This window comes from Aspergillus puulaauensis, chromosome 1 (genome assembly GCF_016861865.1).
Source record: "Aspergillus puulaauensis MK2 DNA, chromosome 1, nearly complete sequence".
Classification (NCBI taxonomy): domain Eukaryota; kingdom Fungi; phylum Ascomycota; class Eurotiomycetes; order Eurotiales; family Aspergillaceae; genus Aspergillus; species Aspergillus puulaauensis.
Genome location: NC_054857.1, coordinates 3,052,055 through 3,070,808, shown reverse-complemented (window position 1 = coordinate 3,070,808; position 18,754 = coordinate 3,052,055). Strand labels below are relative to the sequence as shown.

The following is an 18,754-nucleotide window of genomic DNA, read 5'->3' as shown; positions in this document are numbered from 1 at the left end:
AACCTTGTTCCTAGTTTTCCAGTATCTCAGAGCCATTATTCTCGTTGATTTCTTGTCAATTCGATAATTCCGCAAAATGAAGTACTCTGAGATCGCCGAGCGTAAACAGGCCCAGCTGTGGGAGCGCATTCCTCAAGAATGGCGCCTTTCTCCCTCTCTTATCCCCGCGGGGATGCATTCCCCCGCGGAGTCTGTTGCCAACGTCCAGTACGACCGGGTCAATGTGATGGACATTCCTCGATCATGCGGTCTTCTATCAGCTAGACAGATTGAAATTACAGAGAACTGGGATATTAAAGGTTTACTGAATCAAATTCAGAGCCAAAATCTCACAACAAAAGAAGTCATCGAAGCCTTCTGCAAGGTACTCCGCCTGAGCCCGTTGAATGTATTGAAGTTAACAAGAGATAGAGAGCTTCCATTGCTCACCAACTAACCCGATGCCTGACTGAACCGCTCTTCGAATCTGCTCTTCAGCGAGCACAAGAGCTAGACGACCACCTTCGTCGCACTGGCACGCCCATCGGCCCTCTACACGGCCTGCCTGTCTCAGTCAAGGACTCTTTCAACATCCGCGGCGTCGACGCCAGCGTCGGCATTGCGGCTCTCGCCCTTCGCCCATGCGAGGTAGATGCACCACTCGTCTCCCTCCTCAAATCTCTCGGCGCGATCATCATCACCAAAACCAACGTCCCCCAAACCATGGGCGCCTTAGACTCAGCAAACCACCTCTTCGGCCGCACCCTCAACCCGCGCAACCGCCAGCTCACAGTCGGTGGATCCACCGGCGGCGAAGGCGCCCTCCTCGCCCTCCGCGGCTCCATGATCGGCTTCGGAACGGACATCGGCGGCTCCATCCGCGTCCCAGCCATGTGCAACGGCCTCTACGGCTTCAAACCAAGCAACGGACGTGTCCCATACGGCGGCCAAACAGACGGCCAGCCCAAAGCGAAAGGCCGCATCTCAATCCAAGCCGTCGCCGGACCCCTCGCCCACTCCATCGCCGATATTGACGCCGTAATGGCCCACCTCATCCCTCGGGCCCAGTGGTTCGGCGAGGACTGCATCCCAGGCGCATGGCCATCCCCGCTCTCATCCTTCGGCAGAAACAGCAATAGACCGATAACAATCGGTGTCCTCCCATCTGATGGACTAGTCGAGCCGCTGCCTCCGGTAACAAAGGTCCTCAACGAAGTCGCCAACGCCCTCCGCCGCACCCCAGGCGTCAATGTCGTCGAGATCCCGGTCCCCAAGATTCTCTCAAAATGCCAGTCCATCGCCGGCCGTCTCATGGGTGTCGACGGCGGCGTCAACATGATGGATCTCCTCGAGAGCACAGGCGAGTCACTCATCCCATGGCTCCAGACGCGCATGGCGCGCGGGAAACCGATGCTTCTCTCGCAACTCGCCGAGCTCCAAGCGACCCGGGGCGCCGTTGAACTCGAGCTACGTAAAAAGTTGTGGATGCAGGGTGGGAGTGGGAACGAGCAGACGATCGACGCGATCATTCACCCCGTTGCACCGCACCCAGTCCCCGAGCTGGATCGGTATAATGCAGTCGGCTATACGTCTAGTTTTGTACTGCTGGATTACCCGGCTGGATCACTTCCTATTCGGAAGTTCGGGGAGGCGGATTTGGAGAGGGGAGTCGAGATGGGTGAGAAGGTGATTGGGAGTTGGGATAAGGCCAATCGGGAGCTTTGTATGGTTTCCCATTTTGGAACTGACTTGAATGACTGTACTGACGTGTTAATAGGGAATGAGAAAACGGTTGACCGGACGGTTTATCTAAATTCGCCGCTGAGTGTCCAGGTTGTGACGCCGAAGCAGCATGACTATGAGCTCTTCCAGGCGATGGAGCTTATTGATCGGGCTATCAAGACGGATCGGTCAAAGCTGTAGAATTAATATTGCACGTGCACTATAGTTCTTCTAAATAGGCGCATCTACAATATACATAAAAAGGGCACTCTTAATCACATTCTCCCCTTCAGGTGGGCCCCTCCATCTGTCGTAATAACACTGCCGTTCAAATGACTGGCTGCGCGACTTGCCAAAAACACCACAAGTCCAGCAATATCCTCCGGCTTGCCCAGGCGCTTATTCGGACTGGAATCTTCCAGATCCTTCATGCCCCCCTGGAGCTCAATGAGCCCATTCGCCATCTTACTCGGATACAGACCGGGCGCGATCGCATTGCAAAGCACATGGCGCGGCCCAAGCTCAACAGCCAAATTCCTCGTCAAATGAAGCACAGCGGCCTTGGACGCACTATAACTAAACGACGCATTCTTCCCTAGACTGCCCAGCGTAATACCCGCCACAGAGCCCGTGATAATCACCCGCCCCGGCTCATCACGACTCGCCTTTGTCGTGAGCAGCGGGAAAAATTTCTGGATTGTGAAGAAGACACTCTTGACATTGAGATCGAGGACTTTATCGAATGCGGACTCGGGGAACTTCTCGAATTGCTCGCCCCATGTTGCGCCGGCGTTCGCGAAGAGGATATCGACGTGGTCTGTTGTTTTGGCGACTTCGGCGACTAGGCGCTCGACTTCGGAGACCTTGGAGGAGTCTGCGGGGACGGAGATGGCTTTTGCGCCGGGGCGCAGATTGGGGAGGGCGTTGAGGGCTGCGACTGCTTCGTCGCAGGCGGAGGCTTTGCGCGAGGTGATGTAGACTTTTGAGCAGCCTGCTTGGAGTAATCTTTAGGAAAGTGTTAGTATTTTTGGGCTCGTACTTCGGTGGGCAGGTAGGTACGGGGGGACGGACCCGCTTGCGGCGTAGAGACCGAGGCCGCGAGAGCCTCCGGTTACGACGGCGACTTTGCCCTCGAGGGAGAAGATGGAGGGGAAGTTTTGGAGCTGGACCTGTTCTGCGGCAGCCATTTTGTGCTGATGTACAGAGTAGAATGGGGAGTTGGAAAGGAAGAAGTGGGTGCAGCAGTTAGTTACCTATAGGTAGTGGGGATTTATAGTGAGTTGCCGGAGCCGAGGTTCGGTTCCCCGCAGCCGTTATCTATGAATATCTACGAGTGACAGCCTGTGGATACGATGTATACATTGATCTGTGAATGGGATCTTGAATTGAACAGCAAAGAGAATCCAATTGGCTCAATTCAAGAGTGTTTTTGTAATGAACCGAATAAGGAAAGCACGAGGCAGGAAAGACATGGCAGGCCGACGTCCAGCTGCTGTTTTCTTCCTACAAACATGCGTTTTTTATTTCTAATATATTTAGTTCTTATAATTACCTCTCTTATGAATAATACATGCTACTGCGCATTATGCTCCGTGCCTCTGCGCCAGCACGACGTGCAGGTTGGCTCCATACTGTCCGGGGACCTGGCACGACGACGGAAACGAGTGGACAAAGAGCGCGAAGCCAGACTGCGCTCTACAAGATTCTCCGATAAAATATGGCAGCACTTTCCAGAGATCCGGGGGTATGATCCTGCGCTCCTAGAAGCGGGCTGGGCGTGGGTGGAAGACGTGGTGTGCCTCGGACGGAACGACAGCCTCCCAGGGCCTCAGAGGTATCCAAGGGACTTTGCATTGGGATTTCAATTCTGAACTGACTGGAAATAGAGCCTATCTGAGTGGTAGAGCTCACTGCATACCAAGTGAAATACCCCCCATCCTGCTTGCCCACAAGGGAGACGACAGTAACTTTCCTGGACACGGAGAAGTGTTCTTATTTGGGTATTTATGCATTCCTCGTTGTCCCCATAAGACCGACATCCTGACTGAGGTGTAGGTACCAGAATGCTTTTCCTCTGCACAGGTGCTGCCTGGAGATTTTGACCAGAGTCGTCGCCTACAGAATGGGCAGTGCTCAGCCCATCGACAAGGATGTCCTCTACCATGTTTTTGCCGGTCTTGCCTACACAAACTACTTGCGTATTGATTATGGGTTTAAGATGCCCACCCGAAGACAGTGGGTATGCACTGGAGGCACCGAACACCTGGTCAGCCAGCCTCTTCGTCTCTTCAGCTTGCGCCAGTATTTGCTTTTGCTCGACAGTACCAAGTCTCAAAAGTTCCAGTGGTGGAACAGAAGGGACGTGTTCTCTAGGCTGCCTTATGATGTCCTTGACCGGATCTTGCGATATCTTCCCGGAGACTCAATAATCGCCCTCCTCCATGTCTCGAGCTCATTCAATACTGCTACGAGGCACAATTCTTTCTGGAAGAAACTAATCCTTCGAAGCATGCCCTGGTTCTGGGAGCTGAACCATCAACCATTGTCTTCAAGTCCGGGCAGATCGAAAATTGACTTCAAGCGCCTTTACCTCTGGCTAAACAGAGAGTTGTCGGTGTCGTATGGCTTGCACAGCGCGATGAGATGCCTTGCCAACCGAATGCGCATATGGAATACGTGCGACCGGATCTGCGAATATTATCTTAAATTTGCTAGTCCAGAGGTACCTGTATGTGCCACCGACGAGCAGGCAGACACCATCAAGAAACATAGCAAAGCGTCGCACGTATCGCTTGTTCTGTACCCATCTCCCCAAGACGACATTGCGGACTCGGTCCAGTGGATCCGTTGCTGGGATGAAATAGATCGGCTTCCCTCTCTATGTGAGGTATTCTTCACGAAGCGCCCTAGCAGGTGTCTTGCTGGACTTAGCATCACATTTAACGGAGTAAGGCGAACCTTTGGAAGTGTGAATCCTGCCTTACACGACTGCGAACCATTTTACATTAGTTGTGGGGATTGGATCACTGGATTTGTGGCGTATATGCCAGATCTTAAGATCCTGGACCAACAGGCAAAGACATGCATCATAGGGCTTAGAGTATGTCTCTAGCGGTGGCCGTTAAGAGGGAAAAGCTGACAGCGTTAGGTATGCCTCAAGTCTGGGCTTGAGTACGGTGGAAATCAAACCGAGGCCCAACAGAGACCGTTTCTGGTTTCCGAGGGCCATGAATTGGTTGGCCTTGTTGGGCAGCTCAAGGTACGCTGATATCCTTGAAGAGAAAGAATTGGCTAACATGTGTAGGATGGCGTTATTGCACGATTCGGCATTCTCGAGTGCCAACGTCCAAGTAGGTGCTTTTCTGCGCATAAAGCATAAAGCAATGCTAACCTGTTAAATCAAGACCAATATTCCATTGCCCAGAGCAAAAGGTCTCAGGGTTACCCGCCAAGTCATCTTCTCTGGTTTGCATACGAGGCCAGCCCTATTCGCGGCGCTCGAAGTCCATATACAGGCCATCGGGCGTCTTACTGGTTTCAACCTTCTATTCGCGTCCTCCCTCTTCCCCGTACCCAAACCGACGGCCATGAACAATTCGACAGTGATCTGATACCGTATACACCGGTCTTCTTGTTGGGAAATAAAAAGTTGCGAGAAGTACTGGGATGTATATGGGCAAACATAGCCCCTTCAGGCAATATAACAGGCATTGGAGCCTACTTTGCTGGCATTAACAATTCGACAGGAGTAGCTAAGTTCCGCGCGAGACTTGGTCCTAAGGATCAGGTTTTTGAGATTGATGGCGTTGCAGGGGAGCATATCAGTGAAGTACGCATTTCCAGCGCGTATTCACAGCGGGCAGTACAGGTGCGTTTCCATCATATTTTATTACCGAGTGTTTTGCCTGACTCGAACAGCTTAAGACGAATTTCGACAGGGAGGTCTGTTTTGGAGAGGGAAGAGGCCAGGAATGGACAATTCAGCGTGCACCTGAAGGCGAGGTTATAGCGGGACTGGCAGTGGCTTTTGGAATACCACTCTGGGATGAAACCAAGCAAAGATACGTGAGTTTACCTGCCTACCCTATATAATGAAATATAATGAATGTGTCTAACACTGCACCAGGCCGACGGCAAGTTGACTTCGGTGACAGCCCTAACTGTGCAGGCTAAGAAATGGGAGCGCATCATCAACAGGGTATATTGACATGCTAGCAGATAGTTAACAGCTAGGTAGATAGACATTTAATCGTCTTAACGGCCTACATAGCTCACAGCTTAAGCCCAGCAACATTGCCCTCCACCCCATTCTTATACCTCTCCTCGGCAGTCTTCCAGTTGATCACCTTCCACACCCCCTCCACATACCCAGCCTTGTTATTCAAGTACTGCAAGTAGTACGCATGCTCCCACATATCAACCCCAAACACCGGCACCGCCCCAGTAACCGGATCCTGGTCCTTGGTCGTCACAATCTCCAACTTCCCTTTCCCGCCAGGCCCATCAGCAACAAGCCACCCCCACCCAGACCCCTGAATCCCCAACAACGTCGCATTAAACGCCTTCACAAACGCGTCCACAGACCCAAACTGCGCCTCAAGCGCCGCCTTGAGGGCCGGTGCATTCTTCCCAATATCCGTCTCCGCCGAGTCGTAGGGTGCCAAATTCTCCCAGAAAAGGGAGTGGTTGATGTGGCCGCCGCCGTTGAATTTGATTTTCTGCTGCAAGCCGATTTGGGCGGAGATGTTGTTTGAGGACTGTGCGGTGGATTGAGAGGCTAGGGCTGCGTTGAGGTTTGTGATGTAGGTTTGGTGGTGTTTTTGGTGGTGCAGGGTCATTATTTGGGAGGAGATTATGGGTTCGAGGGCCTGGATGTGTTACAGTATTGGTTAGTTGGTTGGTTGATTAAGGGGTTGGGCAGAGTAGATGGGATGGGGTGTTTGGGGGAGGGACGTACATCGTAGGCGTAGGGGAGAGGGGGGAGGGTGTATTTCTGGTCAGCCATTTTGGATGTGGTTGGTTGCAGTTATTCAATGGAAGTAGATATGAGGGAGATGGAGAGATGTAGTGAGTACGATAATAGTAGAGGAGGAGGAGGGGCAATGCCTTCTTATACCCCCGGAATACAGACAGACAGCGGGGTTAAATGAGGACCCTGTTGAGCAGATATGAGCACATTACACAATCAACAAGGCCAGACCACCAAATCAATCAGTCAATCAATCACATCATTCCAGTTTAAACCTGCTAACTACCTAGAATCTTACCCGACAAACCAAATAACTACCGATCCGAACTCCATACAGCCAAACAGCCAAACAAACAGATAAAAGTAATAGTTACAATCAAGTAATTGACGTTAATTAATCATACCCAACAATCCCATTCCCCATCTGGAGCACCTCCCCGCCCTCTCCCCTCGCTACAACCGTGACCTTCCTCCCGACAATTCCCTGCTCCGAAACACCGAGGTCGAGTTTCTGCGGGAGACTGAACTCCATCTCTCCAGCCTTCTTCTCAGAAGACAAAGACGAAGGACGCAGCTGGAACGCATGAAGTGGCGCAATCTGGCCCAGGGAAAGACCCGGGTGCGAGACTGTTAGGTCGCCGTGGCGTCTACACCCTCTCATATTAGTTTCTGGTTTCGTTTTCAATCTCCCACCCTACCAGGGTTAGGTGCAGTTGTTATGGAAGGAGGACATACTCAATCCGGAGATCAATATCGTTACAAGAGCGGAATGAATCCATCGTCGAGACGTCTTTACTCCGGAAGACGGCTTTCGTGTGGGGTTCTGATTCGCGGAAGAAGAGGGAGTATGATTCCTGGGCAGGGAGTTGTTGTGGTTCTGGGGAGGATGATGGAGATGAGGTTGGTGATGATGAGAGTGAGGAGGATGGTGAGGGAGATGGCGATGGCGAGGGGAACATGATGGCGATTCTGTGGCCGGAGCTTGGTCGGGGGATGCCGCACATCTTGAAGTGTATAGATACGTAGTGATTGAGGTTTTGGAGATATTGAATTGAATTGAGATCCTGAGATGAGATGGATTGATTACAGACTACAGGTTGGGACAGCTCATATATGTCTGTTAGAGCATTGCTGTACAGATGAGAGGATTATCAGTCACCAAGGTACATTCTTGCTCAGTTGTTGTCTTCAAGGTGCTCAAATCTGCTCAATATGTAGCAGCGCTAGGCTAGACCGGGTTAGTCCGATGGACCTTGGTGGGTTGAGAGTCACATGATCGGCCAATCAGACGCGTAACAGATTAATAGAACTATGATATAATACAGCTGGAAATAATTGGACCGTGGTACCATGCTTACACCTACTTGGGCGAGTACACCTTGAAAGGATGCGCCTCGGTGTTGAACACAAACGTGTTGCCACTGCCCTTCTGGACCTGCCACTCGTCCTCTGTTGCAGTTAGTACGGATAAAAGTATTTGCCAAGCTAAACAGGAACGTACCGGGAGCAAAAGCCAGATAAGTGTACTTCAGCACCTCTGCAAACATGAAGCTCTCTTGGTTGTCGTCTTGGCCGCCTCCATTCTCCGCGTTGACATCACTGAGGCCGGCGAATCCGGACTCGGTGCGGCAGTATTTGTTGATGTTGACAAAGGCGTTCCACACCCATTCGCGGTACTGCACATGTCAGCAATCTATTCTAAATACTCGTTTTCTATGCTTACCGTCTCGTCACCGGTGATACGCCAGGCGTAGTAGAAGCTCTCAATCACCTCTGGGCGCAGAATATATCCTGAACCAGTGATGTAAAAGCCTGCTCGCTCGAACAGCTCCGTCTGGTTCTCAGGGACAGAGCTGGGATCCCAGCTGAACACTTCGGGACCAATCCCCGTGAGCGTCGAGTTGTAGGTCTCGTGGCAAGAGGAGACCAGTTCAAGACCAAAGTCAACAAAATCCTGCTGGTCCAACAGCGTTCCACCAAGCAGGAAGTTACCGCCATCAAAGCAAGTCAGGTGCTCGCTGACCAACTTGAACTTGTGATCCTTGGTGTAGGAGGAGAGGAAGGTGAGGTCCTTGCGGGTAGATGGGTGCGAAGCCAGGTTCTCGATGGTTGACTTGGCAGCGTCCACCCAGCGGTCCTTGTACAGGCCAAAGCGCTCAGGGTCGTACAGGTACATCTTGATCAGGTACTCGTAGTAAGAATCAGCGCCACCGTCCCAGCTAACTACCCCGTCGGCGAACTTTCCGTCCTTGATGTTGATGTTGCTTCCAACCAAACCCGGGAACGGCTCGTACTCCGCCGGCTCCGGGTGGAGGAGGTAGTCCTGGGCCTTCTGGCTCAGGCGCGCATACTCGTCGTTTCCAGTCAAGTCCGACAGGCGGGTCCACTCGAGCACCAGGGTGCCAGTCACGGCCAGCCCATTGGTGTCGGCGCCGTCATTGCCCTTGGAGGTAATGTTGATGTTGTTGTACGGAACACCGGAGGGGGTGTCGAATGCAAACTTGAGGGTATCGGCGAGTTTCTGAGACTTCTCAAGAAGCACATCCACCTTTTTCGCATCCACTAGACCCTTGCCAGGCCCGTTGAGCAGGTCGTATCCGGACAGCATGCCGGCGAGGTAGCGAATGGTGGTCTCGAACAAGCTCACAGTCGAGTCGGTTTTTGTGTAATCAACCTCAGCAATGTGGTCAATGATCTGATTGACGATAGTGGCGTTGCGCATGATGATGGCAGTGGACAGGGCATCGACGGCCGACGCGCCCCAGCCGTTTCGGGAGTCTCCGTAGCCGTTGGAGATGGGGTGCAGCTCGTCGTGAGGGAAGGCATATTCATAATAGCCATCCCAGGCGTGGGAGAAGGCCTCCTTGATGGCGCCCGCGCGCGACTCGCTACTTCGCGAGTAGACGGGCAAGCTGGCTGCGGCCAGGGCCGGAAGGGCAAGAAGATGTGTACGCATATTCAGGGGTAACACGCGGAATCACAAAAAAAGTTGAAAAGGGTTGCAAAGGAGTGACACCCTAAGAATAACTACAGCCAAATAGCGACAGTAACTACAGAGTACAAGCCAAACGAGGGACAGGACGGGGAATGAGCGGTATAAAAGTGGTAGAGAGAGGAAGCGGGGAGGCTCAGATGGTGAGGAGAAGTGGAGCGAGCATGGGCACTGCCAGGCTGAATGTGGAGCGTACAAAGGGGCAAGCTGACAGCCCAAGCATTGCGGAAACAACCACGACTTGGCACCCGAGGCAGCGCTGCAGGGCCAGATGCTGATTGAACGGCGCGGGGGATCAAATGGTCGCGACTGCAACATTTTCCGGTTCCTGGAGTTGAAGTCGTATTGAAGTCGCGATGAAGCTGCGACGGCGGACTTGGAGGAGGATCGTACCTTCCACTTCGGGAATGGCGTTGCCATAACAGAGCGGAGTAAACAAAGCTAAGCCCGATCCAGCCAATGCCGTCGATCGCCGATGTTGCATTCGCGGAAATGAGCGACAGGGCCAGAAGTCTATTACTCACCGTGCATAACAAGCTGCATAATTGCATTGTCTGACTGGGCCAGCTGGAAGCCACGCAGGAACGGCCCCAATCCTGAAATTGAGATGAGCATCCTTCAACCAGGCCTCCAGTTGTATTCCAGAACCAGGCTACCTGCGGAGGAGCTATCGACACTGCCTCAGTCCCATCTTGACGAGTCGACGACACTGCCTCCCACTAAGGAAGCTTTGAAACTTGTCAGCAGCACTGAATCAAACCTAATTCAGCATGAAACATCTTGAGGTGCGCACATATCAAGTTACCAGCTCACTTCAAATTAGACAAACGAGTGTTTAACGATTCGAGTTCATATCGGAGTCCATAAAGATCCCCCAGTGCAAACTAGAGTCCTTCCAACAAACCCGCCGAAATAAAATATTCTTAGACCTACTCAGGCCCGAAAGAGCACGGTTCAGCAGTTGCAGGATAGACTGTCTGTCCTGATATCTACATGGACTCGCTCATATCGATACCAAACATAGAGAGCCGTTTCGACGTTCGTAGTTGCTTCCCTGTCTCGTCTTGGTAGCCTTGCTCCACGATTAGGGTTATCGATAGGACCTACCGAGGTCGGCTGCAGCCGAGCATTAGAAGTGGGCATTAGCCCTGAAAGAGCCGCAATGAGCTTATCAACGCGGTACAAGCTACTCTAGTAACTCTGTCAAATATGTACTCTGCATGTACTTACCTACTCACCAAGACCCGCAAGGCTTTTGTGGGTGGAGCTAGGGTAACCAATTCGCAAAGTCACCGACAACCGACCCTTCGAGACTGGAAGCAGAATCCTATCTGGTATTTGGCAGCATGAAACAAATCTGCTATCTTGCATAGCCGGAGCGAGCCCTGTCTGTATTTAGCTTGTAGTGCACTTCTGGGCCCAGTCTATGTATGCATGGACATCGTATTGCATGTGATATACGGGAACTTGTTCTGAGCAGGACTCGGTGAAGGTTGCCAGGTATTTGTTTTTCACTTTGTTTTTATGTGATTCCTATGTTTAGGTCATGGCGGTGCGTGAAGTGGCAGATATTCAGGATTCTAGATAAATACTATCATTTGGATGCTATTAGCAGTTATACCAAGGTTAGAGCTAACGTTAAGAGTTGAAGGTCTGGATGATGTACGTGGAAGGCGCAACCCCGCCTCTCGACCGAGTATGACTCCATCCCCGCAGTATAAATACCCACTACATCCCCTCCATTAAACTACAATAAACCCTCCTTCCATAAATAATATACAAAATGCCCACCGACCACTTCCCCAATTTCTCCTCCCAATACATCACCACGACCCTCGGCGCGCGCCTCTTCGTGCGCACCAGCGCCCCCAAATCCCCCACCTCAAAACCACCCCTCCTCCTTATCCACGGCTTCCCCCAAACCCACCTCGAGTTCCACAGAATCGCACCCTCCCTCCCACACTTCACGCTCATCCTGCTCGACCTCCGCGGCTACGGCGCCTCCTCCCCCATCCCCTCCAGCACAAATGGCTCGGCCTACACAAAGCGCCTAATGGGGCAAGACTGCCTCTCCGTCATGGAACAGCTCGGGTACGGGCCGGACGATAAATTCGCAGTCCTAGGCCATGATCGCGGGGCACGTGTCGCTTACCGCCTCGCATTCGATAACCCCGAACGAGTGTCCAAGGTTATCGTTGTAGATATTGTTCCCACGGCGTCGATGTTCCAGGGATTCGGCGACGCCAAGGCCGGGTTGAAGGGGTATCATTGGTTATTTCTTGCCCAGCCGGCTCCGTTCCCGGAGAGATTGATTGGCGGGGTTGAAGGGGGGAAGATGTTTCTGGAGTATGCGCTTGCGAGCTGGGCGGGGACGGGGACGTTGGATGCTTATGATGCTGAAGTGATGGCGGGGTATAGGGAGGCGTATTGCGCTGAGGAGAAGATCCATGCGACGTGTGAGGATTATAGGGCCGGGGCGTACTTTGATCGGGTGTATGATGAGGAGGAGCTGGAGAGGGGGAATAAGATCCAGGTTCCGGTTTTGGTGGTTTGGGGCGAGGCTGGGTTCTTTGCGAGTGCGATGAAGGCGAAGAAGGAGGGGCCGTTGGAGGTTTGGCAGAAGTATTGTGCTGATGTTCAGGGGAGGGGACTGGGCTGTGGGCATTTTATCCCGGAGGAGGACCCGGAGGCGTTGGTTGAGGAGGCTTTGAAGTTTTTGCTGTGACTGTTTACTTGTTTTATGGTCTTCTGGTCTAGAAATCCAGTAGTCTACACTTTAATAGTGAATATAGATCTTAAGTCTAATAATATTGTGTTCAATAAGCGCTCAACGTCTATCGACCGAGGAGATACCCGTCTCCCAGGGACTAGTCACCCAGGCGAGGCTCTAAGTCTTGAAAGACCTCTTCCTGTACATAAAAACGCCGGATTACCCTCTAATCATCTAATGCATGCATATTTATCCGCACGCGAGAGCCATGCTTTCGCTTTCTTTCGCTTTATTTCAGTTATGTCGTTCAGTTCGGTGCGGCAAGTGGCTTCGCTTCGGCGATTGGTTTCACTTCGGCGATTGGCTTCACTTCCGGGGGCGCGATGCGATCGAGCCGGCTGAGGAGGCGGAGGTGTTCGACCTTGAGGGACTTGAATTCGTCGTCGAGCTGGTGGTGCCACGGGTAGAGGACGAAGACCTGGAAGGCCAGGGCGGAGGAGGCGACGCCGAAGTTGGTTAGGGAGATGAGGCGGGTGAGGATCATCTTGGGAGATTCCAGGTAGGCTGGTTGATAGCCCGGTTGATAAAGTCTGGTTGAGTTGGTAGAGAGGAGTTGATAGAGGGAAGTTTGTGATCCAGGGAGACAGATTGCTGGATTGAGAAGACTCAGGAGAAGAGTGTTAAAGAGAGGAGAGTGTTAAAGAGAGAGAAAGCAGTGTCAACGGAGAAAGACTGAAGAGTACATCGGCCCTAATACCGAAGTGGGGCCAGTGGGCCAGTGATGCGCCTCTCGGAGATGCCTCGGATCTGTCGGGTCCGACTGATAAGGATGAAGAATATGGGGACTTCATGTGATGGAAAGTAACAGATGGTAATAGACTCTGCAATTATAGCCTCAAGACTGTATGGCTGACTGCCTTCTACGGTGATATTATTAACTCAGTGCCCGAATGTGTACCTATACACGTGACCTGCACGTGGACCACACGAGACATCTGTATCGTGGAATTCTGTTCAGTTCTTCGAGCTGCTGTAGCCTGACTGTAGCTTGGCCTGCTGTCAATTGCCACATCTTCTCTACGGCCCTGCTCCTGACGCCAGCCAGAAGTTCCACTATAGCCGCACCGCCTCATGGCTTACTCTGAGCCACAATGTTGATTATAGTTGACTCAGTAAGCCATCTAATGGATTTTATTTAATTAAGCATCGCTGAACTGCCTCAGTAACTTCAATAACGGCTACTCTATTCTACATAATAATCCTCACCATGCCGAATCCAAACAACCCCCTCGGTCTCGACCTCGACACCATGTACGAGCCAACAGACGTGGAAGAACAAGTGTTTGATCTCCTAGCAGCCTACCTCCCTGCACACTCAAAAATCACGCCCCAGAAAGCAGCTAAAAAGGCGCACTCTTTCTTCCCTCATCACTGTTTAGGAGAGGATGACGATTACTATCCTCGCCAATTCCTGTGCGAATTCTGGGAGGTTATGTTCCGGATTGCGCCGCAGTTAGAGTACCAGGGAAAACCCATGCAGCGCTACATTTCTCTACATAAGGCTCTGCAAGAATTGCCTGAGATTTTTATACAGGGTCGGTATCGGGTATGGCAGGATAGGCCTTACTTTGGTATGGAGTTACATGAGAGATGGAGTCGTATGTCTTCCTGATAGATATACAGACAAGTATTGACGAATATTGAATGTTGATTGAGCATCAGAAATGGGGAGTGGCACCAAAGTAACCGACCCAGCACACCGATCATGGAGAAACATGAACGGGCTATTAATACACTTCCACAACGAAGGTATCTCCGACGGCGCATACCACGCCCTGACCTGCATCTGGAGGCATCTGGAGGACGATGACCGACACAGGAACACCCGAACCAAGTACATTAACGTGTATCCTCCAGTTGCTGCATTGTGGTTCATTCACTGCAGTCCCCGGCTTTACGAGGCATGCCGGAACCAGGAGTACCGTGACAGGATACCCGGGGGGAGGCTTTGGAAGGGAGAAGCTGGATATAATATCCCGAGGTGGGGATTCTGGAGGAGTCGGTTTGAAGAGTTGAAAAGGAGCCATTTGGCGACGGAGGAGACGATCAGAGCTTGTAAGGCTGCTTTGAATGGGATGGATGCTGTCTCCAAGCCAGTTGATTCATAGATCTCATACAGTCAAAGTTGACTGGATGGGCAAGAAAGAATTGATACCCTTTTCTCCCGAGTAGCGTTCCGGCGTTCCATTCGCTATTTTATTGCCTTTACAGTACAATAGCCTTGTATTCTGAAGCATCCTATGTTGGCGGAGTATCACTAATGACAATAAGAGAAAAGCATACACGAATGTATCTGCATTTTAACAGTTCTAACCTAGAATCACAGCAGACTCCGCCGGTTCAAGAGTCAGAGAAGCCGATTTAGTGACAAGATACTCATTAACTGCAATATCCTTCCCAGACTCTTTCCCATATCCACTCTCTTTGATTCCGCCAAACGGGGCCTCGGCGGCAGATTGATTTCCTAAAGATGTAAGAAAGAGTCTTCCAAATATCGGGTGAAAGGAGGACTCACCAGTGTTCATTCCAATCATGCCAGCTTCCAAACTCTCCACCAACCGCCACGTCCGACTGACATTGCGAGTGAAAAAGTACGACGCCAATCCCATGCTTGTCTCGTTAGCTTTCCTGACGACTTGTTCCTCCGTATCGAAGCGGAAAAGCGCGCAAAGCGGACCAAAGGTCTCTTCATGAGCTACAATCATATCTGCTGTGGCATCGGAGATAATCGTAGGCGAGTAGAAGTATCCACCAGCATCAGGATCAAGATGTTCAGGTCTCCTGCCGCCTAGAACAACTTTCCCGCCCTTGGAGATTGCGTCTTGGACTTGGGCTTCGACTTTCTCGACTCCAGCTGCGGTTGTGAGGGGTCCGATTGTGGTGTCTGGTGCAGCGCCGTGGCCTACTTTGAGCTTCTTGGTTGTTTCGGTGAGAAGGCTCTTGAATTGATCGTAGACTCCGCTTTGGATATAGACTCTGTTTGCGGTGATACAGGCTTGTCCGGCATGGCGCCATTTGAGTAGGGCTAGGGCTTCCACAGCCTGAGTCAGGTTTGCGTCGTCGAACACAATAAAAGGACAGTTCCCTCCGAGCTGGTTCAGTAACGTTAACTAGTATGTACTTATGTGTGACGTGGTGCTCCTACCTCGAGAGTGAGTTTCTTCAGCCCGTCGCTACAATGCCTCGAGATCAACTTTCCAACGCGCGTACTCCCAGTGAACGTCACTTTTCTGACCAAAGGATGCTTGCAAAGACTCTCACTGAGAGCCGGGGTACACTCCAAGTCAGTAGTCAAGACCGTCAAAGCGCCCCTTTCAACACCAGCCCTCGCAGCCAACTCCACCAACGCAAGGACACTCAAAGGCGTCTCAGGCGACGGCTTGATAACCATCGAGCAGCCCGCAGCCAACGCAGCAGAAGCCTTGCGCAGAATCATCGCAACAGGGAAGTTCCAAGGAACCATAGCAACCGACACCCCAATCGGTTGCTTGATGGTAAAGTTACGGCGATTTTTAACAGAGGAAGTCCCCACAGTCCCTTGAATGCGCTCTGCCTCGCCGGCGAACCACCAAGTGAACCCGAGAGCGTAGTCTAGTTCACCCAGTGCCTCTGCGAGAGGCTTGCCGGTTTCATAGGTGACGATGGTTGCGATATCCTGCTTCGCGGCTGTGATGAGGTCGTGCCAGCGGAGGAGTGCCTTTGCGCGGTCTCGGGCCGTCACGAGCTGGTATCGCTGGAAGGCGTCGTGTGAGGCTTCCACTGCGTGGTTGACGTCCTCTGAACTGTTGATCGGGCAGCTGGCGAATTCTTTTCCGGATCCAGGGTCTAGGTATGCGTAAGCTATCATCGCCATCAACCGCATCCAGACCGCGAGGCCTTACCAAGGACTGCAAAACGTTTGCCTGAAGCGGAGCCGACCCATTCGCCATTGACGAAGGAGTCCTGTTTGAAGAGGGAAAGGTCTTCTAGCTTCTTTCAGTGAGCTTGGACATAAACTGAGTTGAGGTCTGATCAACATACCTGGAAGAGGGGAGGATAGCTCGGCGCCATTGTAGTTGAGTAGTCGAGTGGTTCTTCTAATTCAACTGGAACAAGATTGTCTTGCTGATCGAGCTGTCAAATAGCGAATCTCGGTGTAGTATAGACAGGCGGCAATAGTTGGGAGACGCCGTTTCTCGGCCTAAATTAACCCTAATCAAGACGGCGACTTCTATTTCCACTTCTCAAACTCAAAAGTCCCGAAACACCGTCTTCCTCAATTATTCCCGTCTATACTCCACTATACAGCATCCTCTAAGCCCCCGCACGCGGTAAGACGAACAGGTATAATTACCCCTTGTTAAACCCCCATGGGGAATCCCCAGGAACCATTCCTATCTCACCAGCCCACCTCCCATCTTTATCACCATGTCTTCTTCTACTTATGACCTGATCATTGTCGGTTCCGGTTTCGCCGGATGTATGACGGCGCTCAACTTCCTCGAAACAGCCAAGAGACTCAACAAGTCCGCCCGCGTAGCTCTGATCGAAGCCGGAAAGAAGGGAGAGCGGTGCGGAGCTTCCAGATGGACTGGGGCATACTTGCGTCTTGACAAGAACCTGAATTTCGATGAAGATTGGATACAGGAAATGAGCCTGGTTAGCAATGGCCAGGCGGACCTGGAGTATTGCCGGAAACTTGCGCAGGAGGCGAAGACGACGGCGGAGTATGTCGAGGACCATGGGGTGAATTTTATCAGACATAAAGAGGAGAATGTAAGTTTTTTATTTTTATTTTTATTACAGATGGTGCTGATCTTCTAGGTCTTGCTTGAGTTCAAGACAGACCAGCATTTTGTGATGCCAGATGGTGGAGGGTGGGCCATTATCAAGGCTCTCATGAAGCATATCGAGCAGTATGATAACTGCGATGTCCACTGGGAGACTGAAGCTCGCTCGCTCCTATCCGATAGCCAAGGACGCACCAACGGAGTTGAAGTCCGCAGATCGACCGGACTATTGGAAAGACTCTATTCTCAAGACGTGATGCTTGCGAGCGGCGGTTTCGAAGGGAACCGGGAAATGCTCGCAAAGTATATCGGCCCCAAGACCCACGAGCTACAGCTGATTGCCCCCGGCCTGAAATACAATAGAGGGCAAGGGCTGCGAATGGCTCTAGACGCGGGTGCTGATGTTGCTGGCTCATTTGACGGCCTGCACTCGGAGCTGGTTGATACTCGCGCCACTAAGCCTGATGCTGTGATCTGGGGCCATAACTATGGCATCGTGATGAACGAGAACTGCGAGCGGTTCTACGATGAAGGGAAACGCCATCTCTTTGAAACATTCGAGATGGTTGCTTTGGAGCTTTGGCGGGATCATAATAATAAGGGCTATTTCGTTACTGACTCCACCGTGATGAATCGGTTTCGACCGGGCTGGGTCTATGAAAGTACCGACCAAGAGCCTGTTCAAGCACAGACTCTCTCAGAACTTGCAAAGAAGCTCGGCGCAGACCCTGATAAGTTCGAACGCACCGTCACCGAGTTCAATGCTGCCTGCAATGACAAGGAGTATGACCTGATGAAACTGGACGGCAAAGCAACCACCGGCCTTAAAGTCAACAAGACGAACTGGGCCAACCCATTGGACTCGCCTCCTTACCACGCATTCCCAATCACTACGCAACTCACGTTCACTTATGGCGGCATCAAGGTCAATACCGAGTCGCAAGTCCTGGCCACCAATGGAGCCCCCGTCCCTGGCCTGTGGGCTGCCGGAGAGCTGACTGGTCTTTACTACAATGGTTCGTTCCCTCATTATAATGGTATGTGTTTATGATGGTATGCATCTCTAATCGATTATAGAATACCCTCCTGCCACCTCCGTTCTGCGTTCGTTGACCTTTGGTCGTCTGGCGGGAACTGCCCTCGCGAAAAGACTGAATGGCTCAAATGAGCGCTCGTCTGTTAAACTTTGACTGTCTCGTTAATTAGTTTGATTAGTTTGTAGTAGTTGTGTCGAATCATGATTGTATTGGTATACAAGCTGAGATAAATCGATGATGTGAATATAATATCCTAGTATATACTATATTAGGTTTGGAATAACTTCAAATACATATCGCTCATAAGTATCCGTATTGCTAAGTCGTACAACAGCTCCATCGATTCAATGGTAGCTAACCCACCAAGCAATATGGTCTGTCCATTTGCTCGAAGACTTTGCTACAAAGGAACTTAAAAACAAGACCTCAGAATCCAGACGCTACAACCCCAGAAACCATAAGATGACTAGGATTAGCTTGCTGATGACTGTATAACTACAATGACCTTAAGTCTGA

The 18,754-nt window shown here is 51.5% G+C and overlaps 11 protein-coding genes across 11 annotated transcripts; 5 read left to right on the top strand and 6 right to left on the bottom strand.

Annotated features, from left to right (window-relative positions):
• Positions 1-76: 76 nt before the first annotated feature.
• Positions 77-1,902, top strand: APUU_11216A (putative general amidase; the record flags this gene model as incomplete). Its single annotated transcript, XM_041695835.1, has 3 exons — positions 77-364; positions 412-1,702; positions 1,757-1,902. 3 exons carry the CDS (start codon positions 77-79, stop codon positions 1,900-1,902), a joined length of 1,725 nt encoding a protein of 574 aa, XP_041550582.1.
• Positions 1,903-1,976: 74 nt separating this feature from the next.
• On the bottom strand, positions 1,977-2,888 carry APUU_11215S (oxidoreductase, short-chain dehydrogenase/reductase family; the record flags this gene model as incomplete). The annotated part of the gene is made up of 2 exons (XM_041695824.1): positions 1,977-2,706; positions 2,773-2,888. The coding sequence occupies 2 exons, from the start codon at positions 2,886-2,888 to the stop codon at positions 1,977-1,979; spliced, it is 846 nt and encodes a 281-aa protein (XP_041550581.1).
• Positions 2,889-3,823: 935 nt separating this feature from the next.
• On the top strand, positions 3,824-5,908 carry APUU_11214A (F-box protein; the record flags this gene model as incomplete). Its single annotated transcript, XM_041695813.1, has 6 exons — positions 3,824-4,801; positions 4,850-4,960; positions 5,006-5,051; positions 5,106-5,569; positions 5,620-5,766; positions 5,828-5,908. The coding sequence occupies 6 exons, from the start codon at positions 3,824-3,826 to the stop codon at positions 5,906-5,908; spliced, it is 1,827 nt and encodes a 608-aa protein (XP_041550580.1).
• Positions 5,909-5,972: 64 nt separating this feature from the next.
• On the bottom strand, positions 5,973-6,706 carry APUU_11213S (superoxide dismutase; the record flags this gene model as incomplete). The annotated part of the gene is made up of 2 exons (XM_041695802.1): positions 5,973-6,569; positions 6,659-6,706. The coding sequence occupies 2 exons, from the start codon at positions 6,704-6,706 to the stop codon at positions 5,973-5,975; spliced, it is 645 nt and encodes a 214-aa protein (XP_041550579.1).
• A 358-nt stretch (positions 6,707-7,064) lies between these two features.
• On the bottom strand, positions 7,065-7,674 carry APUU_11212S (uncharacterized protein; the record flags this gene model as incomplete). The annotated part of the gene is made up of 2 exons (XM_041695791.1): positions 7,065-7,317; positions 7,406-7,674. 2 exons carry the CDS (start codon positions 7,672-7,674, stop codon positions 7,065-7,067), a joined length of 522 nt encoding a protein of 173 aa, XP_041550578.1.
• A 356-nt stretch (positions 7,675-8,030) lies between these two features.
• Positions 8,031-9,626, bottom strand: MNS1B (glycoside hydrolase family 47 protein; the record flags this gene model as incomplete). Its single annotated transcript, XM_041695780.1, has 3 exons — positions 8,031-8,119; positions 8,172-8,346; positions 8,394-9,626. The coding sequence occupies 3 exons, from the start codon at positions 9,624-9,626 to the stop codon at positions 8,031-8,033; spliced, it is 1,497 nt and encodes a 498-aa protein (XP_041550577.1).
• A 1,819-nt stretch (positions 9,627-11,445) lies between these two features.
• APUU_11210A (alpha/beta fold hydrolase) lies at positions 11,446-12,387 on the top strand (the record flags this gene model as incomplete). Its single annotated transcript, XM_041695769.1, has 1 exon — positions 11,446-12,387. One exon carries the CDS (start codon positions 11,446-11,448, stop codon positions 12,385-12,387), a length of 942 nt encoding a protein of 313 aa, XP_041550576.1.
• Positions 12,388-12,679: 292 nt separating this feature from the next.
• On the bottom strand, positions 12,680-12,916 carry APUU_11209S (uncharacterized protein; the record flags this gene model as incomplete). Its single annotated transcript, XM_041695757.1, has 1 exon — positions 12,680-12,916. The coding sequence occupies one exon, from the start codon at positions 12,914-12,916 to the stop codon at positions 12,680-12,682; it is 237 nt and encodes a 78-aa protein (XP_041550575.1).
• A 723-nt stretch (positions 12,917-13,639) lies between these two features.
• APUU_11208A (DUF3632 domain-containing protein) lies at positions 13,640-14,540 on the top strand (the record flags this gene model as incomplete). The annotated part of the gene is made up of 2 exons (XM_041695746.1): positions 13,640-14,030; positions 14,095-14,540. The coding sequence occupies 2 exons, from the start codon at positions 13,640-13,642 to the stop codon at positions 14,538-14,540; spliced, it is 837 nt and encodes a 278-aa protein (XP_041550574.1).
• A 201-nt stretch (positions 14,541-14,741) lies between these two features.
• Positions 14,742-16,482, bottom strand: APUU_11207S (NAD-dependent succinate-semialdehyde dehydrogenase; the record flags this gene model as incomplete). The annotated part of the gene is made up of 5 exons (XM_041695735.1): positions 14,742-14,896; positions 14,948-15,524; positions 15,578-16,257; positions 16,314-16,401; positions 16,453-16,482. 5 exons carry the CDS (start codon positions 16,480-16,482, stop codon positions 14,742-14,744), a joined length of 1,530 nt encoding a protein of 509 aa, XP_041550573.1.
• Positions 16,483-16,839: 357 nt separating this feature from the next.
• On the top strand, positions 16,840-18,391 carry APUU_11206A (uncharacterized protein; the record flags this gene model as incomplete). The annotated part of the gene is made up of 3 exons (XM_041695724.1): positions 16,840-17,187; positions 17,236-18,217; positions 18,279-18,391. 3 exons carry the CDS (start codon positions 16,840-16,842, stop codon positions 18,389-18,391), a joined length of 1,443 nt encoding a protein of 480 aa, XP_041550572.1.
• Between the last annotated feature and the right edge of the window lie 363 nt (positions 18,392-18,754).